This window comes from Cornus florida, unplaced genomic scaffold, assembly GCF_030987335.1.
Source record: "Cornus florida cultivar Cherokee Brave unplaced genomic scaffold, ASM3098733v1 CherokeeBrave_3.0.0_Hap2_Chr02, whole genome shotgun sequence".
Taxonomy (NCBI): Eukaryota; Viridiplantae; Streptophyta; class Magnoliopsida; order Cornales; family Cornaceae; genus Cornus; species Cornus florida.
Window position 1 is genome coordinate 45,753,906 of NW_026775572.1, and position 16,168 is coordinate 45,770,073.

Consider the following 16,168-nt stretch of genomic DNA (forward strand, 5'->3'; position numbering starts at 1 on the left):
CATTTCTTTCCTGACCAAGTGCATGCTGTCTTTGTCTCCAAGCTAGTACAAGCTCAATTCGAATATTATTAGTATTGTATATGTTCGTGAACATAAAAAATAATAATAATAAAAAGTTGACATGGTGTGCTAGTGACAACCAAGTCTAAATTGAATTAATCTTTCAAAATTTGTCATAAACCAAGCCGACAGTCCTCCATCTATATCACATTTGCACGATCTCACTATTAAAACAAAACTAAAATATAAAAAAATATATATTTTAATAATAATACGTTGAGGTACTGTACTCGAACAACAAGTCTGAATTGAATTAATCTTCTAAAATTTGTCATAACCCAAGCCGACATAGTCCTCCATCCCACATTTGCACGACCTCACTTATTATCTATCAATCACATGTATGGGTTGAGTTCATTTGTCTGAAATATTTTGAAAATTTTCTTATTGTATGTGTAAAATTTCTATATCAAATGCAACGTATTTTTTTATTTTTTTATTTTTCATTTTACTATATTTAAGGACAATGTAACAATAGTTTTCCTCTCTAATTCTACCCACACCACCTTAAATTTGGTCTCTTTTTCATCTAACATGAAACATGCCCCTTATTAACGGACGATATGAATTCCTTATAATAAAAAAAAAATGATAATTTCGATTTTTACCATCCTACCAAAAGCTAGTTTCTCATTTGATATTGTGACGCAAACGGAAGTCATGAACATTCAATAATTAACAAAGAATAACTTTCAATTCAAAGTATAGAAAAAGAGAACTCTGATATAATATTGATTATTGAATACTTTTGCTCGCTGTAATACAACGAAGATTATAAATAAGTTCAAAATATTTTTTTGTCGAAAAATTATTAAAAATAGAACAAAAAACCTAATCATTAAAAATTATTAAATACAAAAAATTAGAGTAATTCTGATCCATTTATACTTCTCATAAAAATTCTGAAATATTCAAAAATAAAAAAATAACAATTTCAGAACCCTAAATGATGAGATTTGATTCAGCCGTGCGCCATTTTCAATTGAAAAACGGTAATTTCGGATCAAAACGAACTTATCCCTTACAATAACAATTCTAGGTTTAGGCGGGAACAAATTAATCTTCACAATATTTGGAAATCACACATTATCTTCTACATTTTAGAGATATAACAGGGGACACTTCTGATATTTTACAGAAAAATATAAAAAATAAAAATAAAAAAGGAAAAAAAAATAAAACAAAGAGGTGGACCAAAATGAAAATCTAAAAATGATTTCATTTCACTTTTTTCCACTCTCAATCTTTTTCTCCCTAACCCCCTAATATTTCATATTTTTACTTCCTAACCCCAAAAACTACATGAAAAGTTCAGACTGCAACAACGAATAGTAATTAGCAGCCTCATCTTCAATATCCCACAACCCATTACACAAAGAGAACGTGGCGCAATCTCCACCGTTGATCTCATCGTCCCCACCGCCATCTCGCGGGGGTATCCCTAGCTCATCATCCGACGCTTCAAGAAGGCGTCTCATCACTCTCTCTCCCTCCTCTCCTTCATGCAACAGCACACCATGAGAAGTAGCAGGGCCGCAATCAGATGCTGTCGTACCCACCGTATGATGATGATTATCTGGGACGTCAGTCTGAAAATCAGAGAAAAATAAAGGGTCTGGGTTGGTTGAGTCAGAGGACAGTTCCTGTTGGAGGGTGGTGAGAATGGAGGACAAGTCTTGGTTGGGCTCATAATAATATTCTTCTTCTTCATCTTCAAGGAGAGAGAGTATTTGGTTGTATGATGATTTGTGGCGCTTCGTGTCTTCATAACAATAATCCTCAGCAACATGGGTTTCATCCCTCTGGCGTTTTGAGGATGTTTCTTCCATTTTAGAGAGAGAAACACAAATGGGTTTTAGAGAGAGAGAAGAGTGTAAAAGATGGGGTGAAGAGAAAGAAGAGGTTGGAGGGTTATTATAGGGAGTTTGGGTCAAAATGAGTGAAGAAGGAATGCTACAATATTTTGATGGATTTTTTATGTTCTGGATTCTGGAGAGAGAGAGAGAGATGGTGAGCGAAAGAAACGTAGTAGGGAGGAGTAGATAAGGAAGTAGAGAAAGTAGAGGGTTAGATGGTGTTTTAAAGACTTTTTCTCAAGAGTAGGGACACCCTTGTGCGTATACTCCGTGTCCGTGTGATACCTTTTCATAATCGTATACGAGGATAAGATATTAGGTGTGGGTGTGATTTTCAGGTCATAAGTGTTCTCATCTTATCTTCTTAGTTTTGAAATTTTTTTTGATTGCATTCGTTACAACATGAACGGTCCGAATGCATCCGTTGTAAGGTGTAACGACACACCAAAACAAAAACTTTTCTCCTAAGTTTGAATTCCCGATTGGCACTATAAAGGTACCATATTCAATGAAATATAAGTATTTAATTATTAGACGAATTCGAAAATATCAAGAATCTTGTACGCTGAATTAATCTTTTTTTTTTTTTAAGTGGTAGGTTTATACATATATAGTATTGTAACAACCCTTATTATAGTCAAACACCATATTATTTATTTTTGGCTCCCCGAAACTAGAGACTTTTCAGGAGTCATCCATCCTGATATTACTCCAAGTCACGCTATATTTTAAAATTTTGATACGATCACGGCCATTACAATTTTAAAATATATTGGTGTTAAATTTATATATAATACTTATACATGCACACTCCGACAATAAAAATTATACAACTACAATTCGCCCCCCAATATAATAATCTATTAATATCACCAACACACAAAGCGGCGACATCTAACCTGCAATGATAAAAGCCTTCTGGCCCAGCTTCCTTATTTATTTATTTCTTGGTTAAATAGGTGGCATGTATGCGATGAACATGGGCAGTAGATTATAATTAAAGTGAATGGACAATTCAGGTGTACATATCATATCATGTCTTCCTACGTGTATAATATAATGACAAAGCTAAGAGGAAAAATGGGCGTGGCTTAAGGCTATATGTGGACAGTTGTATAAGCAAGTATGCACTTTATTTATTTTTTCGAAAGTTTTTATGTACACCCCCTAAGACTCGTAATATTGTTTCTAAAGTCCTCTCAACATAAATTTTGAAAAAAAAAAGTAAACAAAAACTATCATTTCAAAAGCAAAACACTTTCTTTTATTTTATTTTATTTTATGTGTTTTTTCTAACTGAAACAACATGTACTTGAAATTTCTTTTAAATATTTTATTAATTTTTATCAATAAAGTAACAGACAAAATAAAACAAAATAAAAAAAGAGAGAGGAAGAAAGAGGTTGAAGTCCACCATTATTTAAGCTTTTTTTGTTTAGAAAACAATTTGGAAACAGTTTGATAATCCGAGCTCAAGTTTTTTTCAAGTCTTGCTTATGAACTAACATTAATAAGAGCCTAATCTTATTTAGCCCCAACGATCTTGAAAACAACGGTTTATGGGTGATCTTGTGAAATAATAATAAAAATAAAAGTAAAAAATTTAAAACAAGTAATTAAGTCACGTAGCAAGAATTTGATTTTAAATGCAAGTATGGATATTTCTATGAAAGTGCCGTACTTGTGCTAAATACGTGTCACTATTCTCTAAATATTCACAAAAATGAGAGTGACCCAATCGAATACTATTAATAAAATATAGTGGGACGTAGTATTATTATGATTATTATTGTTATTTTAAAAAGGCTAGATTGGGAAGATGAGATGGAGTTTGTGGATGAAGTACTAGTAGCAGCAGCTTTTCAATGCTCCTTCTGGCAGGTAACAGACGGGCACGGCCATACCTAACTTCTTTAGTGGTAACTACATCTACCTGGATGTTACAATACATAGATACAAATCAAAGGGTATTTTTGTCACTTCAGTTAAATATCTTGGACAGCCAAAGTGGCTACTGGTTAGTTGAGTTTGATCGAGATGAGCCGATAGGGTGTGACCTAACGGAAACTTGTGCTTGTTGAATGTATAAAACATATTGGACCTACGAAGCTCATAACATCTCTTTCTCGCTGTGCTGATCAAGTCAATTCAGATTCTTCGATTAAGAGAACGACATCACAAGAATTTTTTATTATATATAAAAAATTTAATAATAATATAAATTTAATATTAAATAGTTCGTCAAGTCTAATTTTTACAACCAATAAGGCATTCTAACTTTTGAGTGAGACTAATTCTTGTTATTAAATTGAAAAAAAATATATATTTTGAAAAAAGAAAATGTGAAAGTGTAAATAGTTCAACAATGAACTTGTTATCATAAGTTCTCGGAGTTGAAAGTTTTCCATTTCAAGAAAAAAAGAAAAAGAAAAAAACGTAGTTCAACAAATTATTTGTGTATCAAAAATTTATTTTCATGCCTAAGAGTAGCTCATATGATTGATTGTTTAAAAAGGTTTTGCAAAAAATTGCAATGCCATTTGATCAATTTAATAATCATTGATAAGATGTGTGAAAAATATGGTATGAACAATTATAAATTTGAATAAATTATTATATGAACTTCGCTAAAGATGGAAATAATTACAGACTACATAAGAGAGTAAGTGTGGATTCACAAGTGTGGGTGAACCCAAACTCAAGTCCACAACCTACTATTGCCCACTTATATATACATATCAGTGTAATATTTTCTAATTTTTTTTATGTACGTATATCTATATTTTAATATGGATATATAGTGTATACTTTTACCAATTGATTTTAATACTTATCAGGTTGGCCCCAGAAGCTATCATAAGGACTAATAATAATAATAATAATTATTATTATTTGGTCTCTTTCTAAAAGAAATTTGGTCTCTTTCTAAAAGAAAATCATTTTTTAGATTGTCCTTGTATTTAATGCCTAATTAGACCATTAACACTTGGTGAATCAATTAAATATGAATTCTCGAATTGAGAAAATGGTCTCACAAGAGTATATTAATGAATTACAAAGTTTTATGATTATAAAATTTTTATTGAATCAGTCCACCAAATGTCAAATAGGCCAAAATCATCTAATAATTCCTTCATTGTGGGGAACATTAATTGAAGTGTGGATTCCCATTTGATTCAATGATGAAAGTTGGGAAAGCATGCTCCTACATCATTAGAAGATCACTAAATGCTACTATTATTGAATGAGATGTTAGCGTGATTGATGCATGTTGCAAGATTATTTATTTATTATCTTTTGTGTTGGAAGAAACATTACCGAATTTTCTAATTTCAGGACACTGATTCAAAAACTAATTACGAATACTGGTGCTATATTCATACTAAAATATTGTTAATGCAAACATTGACTTGCATATGTGAAACCGACATTAAGTATCATCCTTTTACATACATTTAAGAAATATTTTATTTTTATTTTTATTCGTAGAGTAAGATACTTGACCTTGAATCTTTACTAATGCTTCGATTGATAGGAAGTAAAAAAATTAAATAGAAGGGAGAAAATAAGAGATGAATGACACATCAATAGAGAAGAGATTGTGTCTTTCTCTATTTTTATTTGATTGGATGAAAGATAAAATATGAGATAATTCCTTATTTTGTTTGTTAGAAGAGAAGGGAAGAGAGAGTGAATTAAAGGAAATGTTTTGCAATTCAAAAACTTTTATAATAGCCTTGCCCTTTTTTTCTTCACGCCTTCCGTCTATATTTGGAGAGATAAAAATTGTGAAGGAGGAAGGATGATTCATCCATCCCTTTTTATCCTCTCTTCTAACCTCCTCTCTACCAAATGAAAGAAATTTGATTCTTTCTTCCTATCTTCCCTAGAGCACCAATTTAGGATATCACAAGCTGTACAGAGTTTACTTTTTGTCTATATCTCTTTGTAATCTCTTCTTAATTATTTTGATATTTCTTCTTAATTATTTTGATACAAGTTCCCATTATACGTTGTTAATTATAAGAAGCAAAATAGTGAAGTTACTTCTCATGTTCTTAAGAAGTGCTTATTGATCACATATGTTTAGGGCTTCAAGCTCATTCCTGAAGTTGGTTTCTTAATTAGTTTCATATCATTTCAAACCAAAGTTTCATTATTATTATTATTATTTTCTATCACTAAAATTCTCACACATATCTAAAATTGTCATTACAGGACTTGAACTCCAACTTTCCTTTTAAGAAGTAAAGTATTGGGTGTATCAGATATACTATGTCATTGATATGTCAAATTAATCAACATTTAACATTTTAATTTGGTGAAAACAACTTCTTTATTTAAGGACCACTTTTGATATAGAACACGTTGATTGGGTGGATATATCAATAATGTGATATGTCCAGCTCACCTAATATCTTCTCTTTTTTAATGAGACAAATGTTATACCAGTCAAACTATTATTTGGGAACGAAAATTCATCAAATTTTTCACATCATTAATAAAGATACTTAATATCGATTACTGTATTTTTTTTAAAGTAGATTTGAGAATCATTTTCTTTATACCAAGTAAACCTTCTTGGTTTTCTCTAAGAAGGAACTTTTAGGTCTTGATGCAAAACATTGAAGAGATGATTTTGACCCTTTTGACAATGTAAAAAAATTGTGAGACAGAGAATCACAATTGTGTGACACTTCCATCTAGAAATATTAGATCAAAGGAAGTAGTCCAATTCATAAAATCAAGAAGAGCTAATCAAGGAATATAAATAATTTATTAAGTGAGGCAGAAAAGCCTTCCAGAGTAAAGCCAAAATGAGTTGAATAGAAAAATCATTGTCATATTAATGGTCCTTGCAAAGAATGATTTAAATGCATGTAATAACAACAAACAATTAATTAATTCTCTAGTAAACCTTACTGCTTACTTTGACAGTACCGACGAGTTCTATTTTTATTTTTTTAATTCGGCTGGTGACAAATTTTTATATTAGAAAAAGACAAAATCAAATGTACGTGCATGTTAAATGGCTTTTCTTTTATCTTTATTTTAAAAATATATTTAAAGGTGTCATCATATATATATAATATATTTAAACATGTCACCATACGGATTTGATCTTTTGGGAATCATTGTTTTGTGTAATTAATAGTAAAATGTCAGATTGATAAATTAAATGAAGCATGTTTGATAAAGGTTCATCCCTAGTTCTTACCAAACCTGAATCCGGCCTAAAAAAGATGATGAGTAACTATTTATTATTATTATTTTTTAATGCAATAAATAGAAGTTGATGCTTTTCAAAAATATACATACAATATTAGGTTGAATTTGTGTGCAGTCTTTTGTGTGCCGTGTGTTGAGTGTGCGCAGCGAAATGGTCGTGGAATATATTATATGGATAGATAATATAGAGAGATGGTAAATAGATTTAACTTGCTCTTTTATCCAATCTTTACTTATTTTAATTTTACTGAAATAAAACTAAAATCAAACCACAAAGCAAAAATAAAGTACAAGTAAAGTAAATAGAGTTCGAGAGATGATACCAGGATTTTATCGAGAAAACCCCAATTGATAGAATAGACCAATTGTAACAGGAAAAACCTCGTTGGACTTCGCAATCCTGAGATAAACGATCCACTATGTTTGAAGTAAAGTATACCGAATTTTGACTCAGTTTCACACCCTATCGTTCTACCAAAAACCAATTGCTTACAATCCCTGGCTTTGCGACTCCCCCGTCCAACAGCTCTTGACCTCAGGCTTACTCTCGATCTCTGTAGAAGAGTTGCAGGTAGATCAGACAACACTCCACAAATGCTCTGACCCCTTCAAAGTGTGATCGCTTCACCCCTTTTCTTCTAGATCTGAATTTGACAAAGAATTAATGAATTCTGCTTTTCCGGAATTTCTGAATCTTCAATTATACTTCAATTCCGATGAGATAGAGAACAACACTCTTAAATCACTCTTGTGTTTATGTGTCTGCTCTCAAAAATAAAATCAGAAAAATCAGATTGATTTTCTGAAGGAATAAAAAATATCTCTCAAAAAGGCTCTCAAGTAGATCTGTATTTTTTTTTAATGCAAAATCCACATAAAAACATCTCTCTAAAGGCTTTATCAAAATATAAAATTGATGTTCCTTAAAGCCATAAATAAACCAATGTATATGACAAGGTTTATATAGAGTTTAGAAAGTCTTAATCCCTCAGAAAATAAGATAAAATTCGTGCATAAGATTTGGTACAATTCTAGACCAACTAGGAGAGAAATCTGAAACAGGAAACTAAACTTTCCATAGGCTATCAGGACTCTTGAACCTGTTCAAAGAATTAGGAGCAGGTTCTAGAATGGTAGAATGTATTTCGAGGCCAATGTTGAAAACTTGAACCTATTCAAAAAATTGGGAACAGGTTCAAAAATGACAGAATGTTTTCTAGGCCAAATTCAAATGGCTTGAACTTGTTCCAAGAATCATGAACAGGTTCAAATCTGCCAGACTTGATTCCTAAGGTTCTAGGCACTGTTTTTGGTATATTCTGAAACTTATCAAATATGGAATGTGGCCTAACCTTTTTAGATTCCTTTCTAAAGTATTGTTCTTTCCTATCTCGAATGATCTCAGTCATGGTAACTTTGAACAACCTTCTAATTCTGCAGTTGTTGTCGATCCGGATATGGTAACTTGAATTACAACTCGACAAGGACTTGTTTTGACACCGAAAGTTGCCAATTACAGAATATATATTTTTTACAATCTTCCCTATTACAATCTCCCCCTTTGGTAATTTCATGACAAAACCCTAAAAACAACATGTAATTTACCCAAGCAGAAAAAACAAATTACAATGATTGTCAAAGAAATAAAACGGAACTCTTCTTGAACATCATGAAGCTTCAATACATGTAGCAACCTGTAATCTGCACATTAGCTCAACAAAACTACCCGTGAAGCGTAATCAAGAAAGATAAACAATTAACATATATCAATATGTTCGTGAAACTTAATCAAGAAAGATAAACAATCAACATATATCAATATGTGAATATCAATGTATATGTATCTTCCTCTCAATTCTAGAAACTCTCCCCCTCAATTATGCATATTCTCCCCCCTTTTGTTACAAATTGACAAATAAAGCTCAACAAAGAAGGAAAGAAATAATGTGGAAGAATTAACAAGAAAAAAGATCAAAACTATAAATAAAAAAAAAAAAAAAAAAAAAAACTAAAAGGAAAATATTTTTGGATTTTTTTCATTTTTCAAATTTTTTTTTTCCATTTTTCTGATATTTTAACAAAAAATATAATATAGCAATTTCCATGAATTTCAAGCATATATGAGATCCAAAAATTTCTGAAGAATTCAAAAGAATTTTAAAACACAATTTTTAGACCTCACAAATTATTCAATCAAATCAATTCTCAAGCATGCAATCACAACATGAAATTCAACTTGCAATTTTTATAAAAATTTAGAAATTTGTCTAACAAGTTCACATGTGTGTGTGTGCAATCCAATCTCATCAAATTTCAATCAAATCACATTGACCAACTGTCTAAATCATATTGATCGAAAAGTATCAAGATAAGATTGTTTTGAGCAAACTTTTCTAAACTAGGCGGCTTTCACTCTAAAGAATAGACAGCAATTCCCTATTTCGACTTGTCTCTTCCTTTCTTTTTATTCAATTAGCTCCTCTTCAAAGTCTAGTAGGAGCTTTCGAACCAGTCTCAATAGGTAGCATTTTCCTTAGCAAAGATTTTCAGCATTCTTTTGATTTTTCTTTTCTTTTTATGCTGAAATTTCTCATATTTTTTTTAAACACAAGCTCTCTATTTTTTTTTTTTAAAACAATAACCTTCATACCTTTTATGAGTAATATGACCTAGTCAACTTCACAATGCTTTCCAATTAATTTCTCAGAGTTGGACTAGTGCACATGAAAAATATGAATTCAAGAGACTCATCTCTAAAAAGAAATAAACAAAACAAATTGTCTTTCAACATATAGATTACACATCAAGAACCTTTTCAATAAATAATCATGTGTCCCCAATTTGTATTCAAAAATAATTAATTCAAGAGAAATAAGTATCACTCATGCATTGACAAGAGAAACATGATCATCACTTTCTCATGAAAGAAAAACAACATAAATCCTAAACTACAAGATATGGTCCAATGAAAACAAGATATTCATCAAAGCATAGTCTATGACCATAAAAACTCTTTAGGACTTAGTTAGGTGGGTTTGCACCCATAGACCTAATAGGAACAAGTCACATAGCATCAACAGGCACATAATTAACCAAGTCTTCCTTTTTGATCCACACAATCTTTACATTCAACTTTTGTAAAGACTTTTCAATTTCAAGCTTTTTCTTGTTTGAGTAATTCTTAGCATAAGAATTTTTGGGTTGATTCACAAAATTTTGCTTTTTAAAATGAACCCTATTCTTAGCATAAGAACCAAAAGCATGAAATTCAGAAAAAGATTATCTTCTCTTCCTAAAGCAATAATATTGGCTAAGTCCATTCCTACCACAATAAGTGCAATGCAAAATAGTAGGCACATAAGACATATTAGCATGTGATGAATCAACAACCTCAAATTTATTTTTAGGCACAGGGTTTCACAAAAATAATTTTACCCTCTTTACTACATGAAGCCTTATTAAAATCTAAGCCAGTTTTGTCATTCACATTCTTACCAATATTAATCATCTCATCAAGTTTAATCTGCCCAGAAGTAAATCCATTCAATTTCTCTTGTAACTTTTTCAATTCAATTTCAAGAAATTCTAATTTAGAAACAAGAGATTCATTTGCAGAATTAACTTGACTTACCTCACCTTCTAGGAATCTTATCTTTCCATGAAGATCTTCAATCTCCTTCTTTTTTTGTTCACTTTCCTTCTTCAGAGCATCTCTTTGCTTCTCAACTTCTTTCAATTCTCTAGCTTGTTTATTGAAGCCTTTCTTCGTTTGAACATATGTAACATACAATTCATTGAAGGTTTTATCATAATTCTCCTTTGTTGCTTCCTTGTAACAATCTTCATCATTAGATTTTGCTATGTCCTCAAAATTCGAGTCATCTGTATCAGACAAAGACAATCTTTTAGACGCATCATTATTCACAAAAGCAACAAAAGCAAGAGGATTATCCCCATCATTAGAAGAATCATCAGAAAAATAAGTATTTTTGTCTTTAGAAACTGAAACATTCATTGCTTTATCATTCTTTTTATCTTTGGACTCTTTCCTAGCAACAAAGCTATTTTTAAGACTTGGACAAACTGTTGATGTATGACTTATACCACCACATGTCCAACATTTAATCTCAATTCCTTTAGACTCCTCTTCTCTCCTTTTATCTTGTCTTTCACTTCCCCTAGATGAAAACTCTCTATTCCTAAACCTTGACTCTCCCCCTTTCTTAAATGCATTCATCTTTTCAGACTTGATCAAATTTCTGAACTTCCTAGTTATGGGAGTAATTTCTTCATCAGACTCATTATCATACCAAACCTTAGACTTAGAAGAATCAGACTTTGAAGCTTTTAGGGCTAAGTCTTTAGGTTTTAGGGAATTTCCATAGTACTTCACCTCATAGTTCTTAATATGACCTACAACCTCATCAACTTGCATGGTAGTGATGTTTTGAGTTGCTTGCAGTGTTTCAACTTCGATTCTGAACCTTTCAGGCAAAGACCTAAGAATTTTCTTGTTAATCTTCTTATCTGTCACTTTCATTCCTAGGTTTCTAAGGCCAGACACAATATGGTTGAGTTTCATGTAAAACTCAGAAAATGTTTCATCTTCTTCCATCTTAAGATTTTCAAATTGAAACACAAGCATCTCAATCTTTGAAGATTTGACTTCATCTGTACCCTCATGGGTAAGTTGAAGTATATCCCATGCCTCCTTTGCAATTTTATAATGAGCAATACGAGCTAACTCAGATTGGACAACAGATTTGAATAAAGAAAACAAAGCTTTGGTGTTTCCTTCTTGAGCATTATTCTCAGCTTGAGTCCACTCAGACTCTTTCTTTTCAATGATAACACTATCCTTTGTGACTATATGTTTTTTATAACCTTTTTCAGTTATAATCCAAACATATTTACCTTGAGTCATAAGAAAAACTGTCATGTTAGGTTTCCAAAAAGCATAGTTATCACCATCAAACAAAAGAGTATGTTGAATAGATCCACCTTCCTTAAGAACACTATCCATATCAAATTTTGAAAACAAAAACAGAGATTTTTTTTATTAAAAAAAAATTCCACAAGGAACAACTCAATGTATAGAGGATGACTCTGATACCACTTGTTGAGTGTGCACAGTGGAATGGTTGTGGAATATATTATATAGATAGATAATCTAGAGAGATGGTAAATAGATTCAACTTACTCTTTTATCCAATCTTTACTTATTTTAATTGTACCGAAATAAAACTAAAATCAAGCCACAAAGTAAAAATAAAGTGCAAGTAAAGTAAATAGAGTTCGAGAGATGACACTAGGATTTTATTGAGAAAACCCCAATTGGTAGAATAGACCAATTGTAACAGGAAAAACCTCGTTGGACTTCGCAGTCCTGAGATAAACGATCCACTATATTTGAAGCAAAGTATACCGAACTTTGACTTAGTCTCACACCCTATCGTTCTACCAAAAACCAATTGCTGACAAACCCTGGCTTTGCGACTCCCCCGTCCAACAGCTCTGAACCTCAGGCTTACTCTCGATCTCGGTAGAAGAGTTGCAGGTAGATCAGACAACACTCCACGAATGCTCTGACCCCTTCAAAGTGTGATCGCTTCACCCCTTTTCTTCTAGATCTGAATTTAATGAAGAATGAATGAATTCTGCTTTTTCGAAATTTCTGAATCTTCAATTATGCTTCAATTCCGATGAGATAGAGAACAACACTCCTAAATCACTTTTGTGTTTATGTGTGTGCTCTTAAAAATAAAATCAGAAAAATCAGATTGATTTTCTGAAGGAATAAAAAATATCTCTCAGAAAGGCTTTCAAGTAGATCTGTATTTTTTTTTATACAAAAGCCACATAAAAACATCTCTCTAAAGGCTTTTTCAAAATATAGAATTGATGTTCTTTAAAGTCATGAATAAACCAATGTATATGACAAGGTTTATATAGAGTTTAGAAAGTCCTAATCCCTCAGAAAATAAGATAAAATTTGTGCATAGGATTTGGTACAATTCTAGACCAACTAGGAGAGAAATCTGAAACAGGAAACTAAACTTTTCATAGGTTATCAGGACTCTTGAACCTGTTCAAAGAATTGGGAACAGGTTCCAGAATGGCAGAATGTATTTCGAGGCCAATGTTGAAAACTTGAACCTATTCAAAGAATTGGGAACAGGTTCAAAAATGACAGAATGTTTTCTAAGCCAAATTCAAATGGCTTGAACCTGTTCCAAGAATCATGAACAAGTTCAAATCTGCCAGACTTGATTCCTAAGGTTCTAGGCACTCTTTTTGGTATATTCTGAAACTTACCAAATATGGAATGTGGCCTAACCTTTTTAGATTCATTCCTAAAGTATTGTTTTTACTTGTCACGAATGATCTCAGTCATGGTAACTTTGAAAAACCTTCCAATTCTGCAGTTGCTGTCGATCCGGATATGGTAACTTGAATTACAACTCGACAAAGACTTATTTTGACACCGAAAGTTCCAATTACAAAATATATATTTTTTACAATCTTCCCAATATATATATCTTACATTGTGTGCATCATCTTGATATATATATATATATATGGAGTTCTTGGGTTGATTATTGTGATACCCCTCGGATCCGAGACACGGGTTGATCAGGCCCAAGCCCAAACCCGAGGGATATCAAACAATTAATATGTTATAACGAACACAGATTACTAAAGGAAATAAGAAATAAAGATTAAGCTGAAAGGAACTAAAAATAGAATCCGCAAAATAATATAATTATTAAAATCCATTAAACCTAAACTCCAAAACTCCATCAATTTACAACTCGGGAATCCATCTCTAGTGCACCCCTATTAAACATCCAAACAGAAGATAAAACAACTGTAATAAATATCCAGAAATAAACTATGGAGAGAATCCTACATCGTCGGAAGAGTGAATAGAGACCTCTGCTCAGCACGAACACGTCTAAGCCTGGAACTGTCATGTACCTGAAAAATAGAAGTAGGTCAAACCCACGCGCAAGTTCTATACTACTACAATCCAAACAGAGGCCCGATACGCATGTACATCCTAAACAATTCAACAATAGCTAATGGTCCGTAAGTGTATATATATATAGTCACACTAAAGGACTCTCACTGGACTACAGGCCGGTCTCAACCTGAATAGAGGTAACATGCTAAAACGCACACGAAGTGGGCATGTGTACCTAAACCTAAATAGGGTACACCTCTAACCATCGTATCCAGCTATGCATCCCAATGCATATACGCTCCCTAACCGTCGATCCTGAGACTCAAGCTCATATCGAGGTACCATAACAATATATTTAAAGTCCATCCCGAATCTTAGTAGTGCCGCTCAACTAGTCGTTGCCATGACACTACAATTAATAGGACTTAACTTTTAGTTAATCCAATTCTTAATCCAGAGTAGGTAGGTTTTGGTATTTTGAAACCAAACCATCCCTAGCATACCACCGTCCTATATCGGTGTATACTATCCAATCATCCAGCAGTTGATAATATCAACAATTAAAGTAAACATCAGCGAAATCCATATTTCCATTACTGATACTAACAGGTATAGTGTAAGCATCGATAAAAAGAATCAGATATATACATAAATAGATTCAGTTTTATATCCAATACTGATACTAACAGACATAATGTAAGCATCAAGAATCATGGTCACTGTATATACACAAACTTACTCAGTTTAGGTTGTTTCATTTAATCAGATATAATGATAAGATTATTTTAAATTATCATTCAATACTCAACAGTTGATAATACAGACATTTAAGATAACCATTAACAAGTCCATTCCTCCAATAGTTGATATTAATAGCATTAATGCAAGCATCAAGACAGAACCACAGTAGGTGCATATTCCTACTTAGTTTAGGTTGTTTTACAAAATCCCATTAGTGTTAATTTAAGAATTATTATTCTTCAACACTACCATATTCCAAACAAGTGTAATTCAGATATATACTCATGATATAGAATTATACGTGTTCTAATTATATCATTCATCTCAAAAGATTTCAGAATTAAACACAATCTACTCACATAATTCAACACTGTGGAATTACTTGTTTAAAACCCTACTGTCCAAACTTTTCTACGCAAGTAGACTTAGTTAATACCACCTCTGAAGCTTTAATTTATCTCTATACATTACTTAGACCTTCCATATTCAATTCTGCACTTAATTGAAAACTTCAAAATCAACCTTTACATGCAAAACTGACTGGAAACGAAGAAAATTACAAAAACTGAGCAAGGAGACGTCTCCAACAATTGGAGCCGCCTCCTTTAAACTCCACACTAAAGGGAGCCGGCTCCCTTTCTCTCTGCTTCGTCGTTCTCTCCTCCGATGAACTCTGCAGCCTCTACACCTCACCGTTTTGACTTCCAAATCCTGTAACCTAACCCTAGTGTGTTCCCAGTCCGTGTTTAAGTCCTTATACCGTTATTATTCATGAATTTAATTCAAGAATTATGCACACAATTATCAAGTTTCAACAGTTTAACAACCATGCAACACATACTGGTGTGTATTAAACTTTAGCACGAACAGAGAAACTTTTTAAGTTACAATTAATCCTGGAACAGTTTAGGAATGCAAAGAACACAGAGCCTAAGGGAGAGAGTAAGGATAGAACTTACCTTACACCGACGTTCGTCTATAGTTTCCGGCGAAACTCTCATCTGTTTGCTCTCTATTTTCTTGCCGTCTCTAAAACTGCTCTCAGACTTACGATGTTGTAATCTTCTTCTTAAAACCCTAGGCAGACATCCTAAATGAGTATTTATAGGCCACACAAATCCTAAGTTCCCTCAACCCTAATCGGATTTCAAGTTTATACAATGACGGCTACTGTGTATACCTAATGGAACGATATAACAGTCACGTTTGTTTTTTTTTTTTTTTTTTTAAATAAATTAACCATTTTACTTTAATTACCAATTAAACTTTATACCAATTAACCAAATAACACTAACTAAAACATTTAACAAATAATTAA

General features: G+C 32.2%; 1 protein-coding gene across 1 annotated transcript; it reads right to left on the bottom strand.

The window, feature by feature from the left end:
* Positions 1 to 1,100: 1,100 nt before the first annotated feature.
* LOC132294870 (uncharacterized) lies at positions 1,101 to 2,127 on the bottom strand. Its single transcript, XM_059792880.1, has one exon. It carries the CDS (start codon positions 1,887 to 1,889, stop codon positions 1,359 to 1,361), a length of 531 nt encoding a protein of 176 aa, XP_059648863.1. The 5' UTR covers positions 1,890 to 2,127; the 3' UTR covers positions 1,101 to 1,358.
* Positions 2,128 to 16,168: the final 14,041 nt, after the last annotated feature.

Coding starts and splice junctions, on each gene's coding strand:
- LOC132294870 (XM_059792880.1), bottom strand. CDS start 1,889: ATGGAAGAAACATCCTCAAAACGCCAGAGGGATGAAACCCATGTTGCT.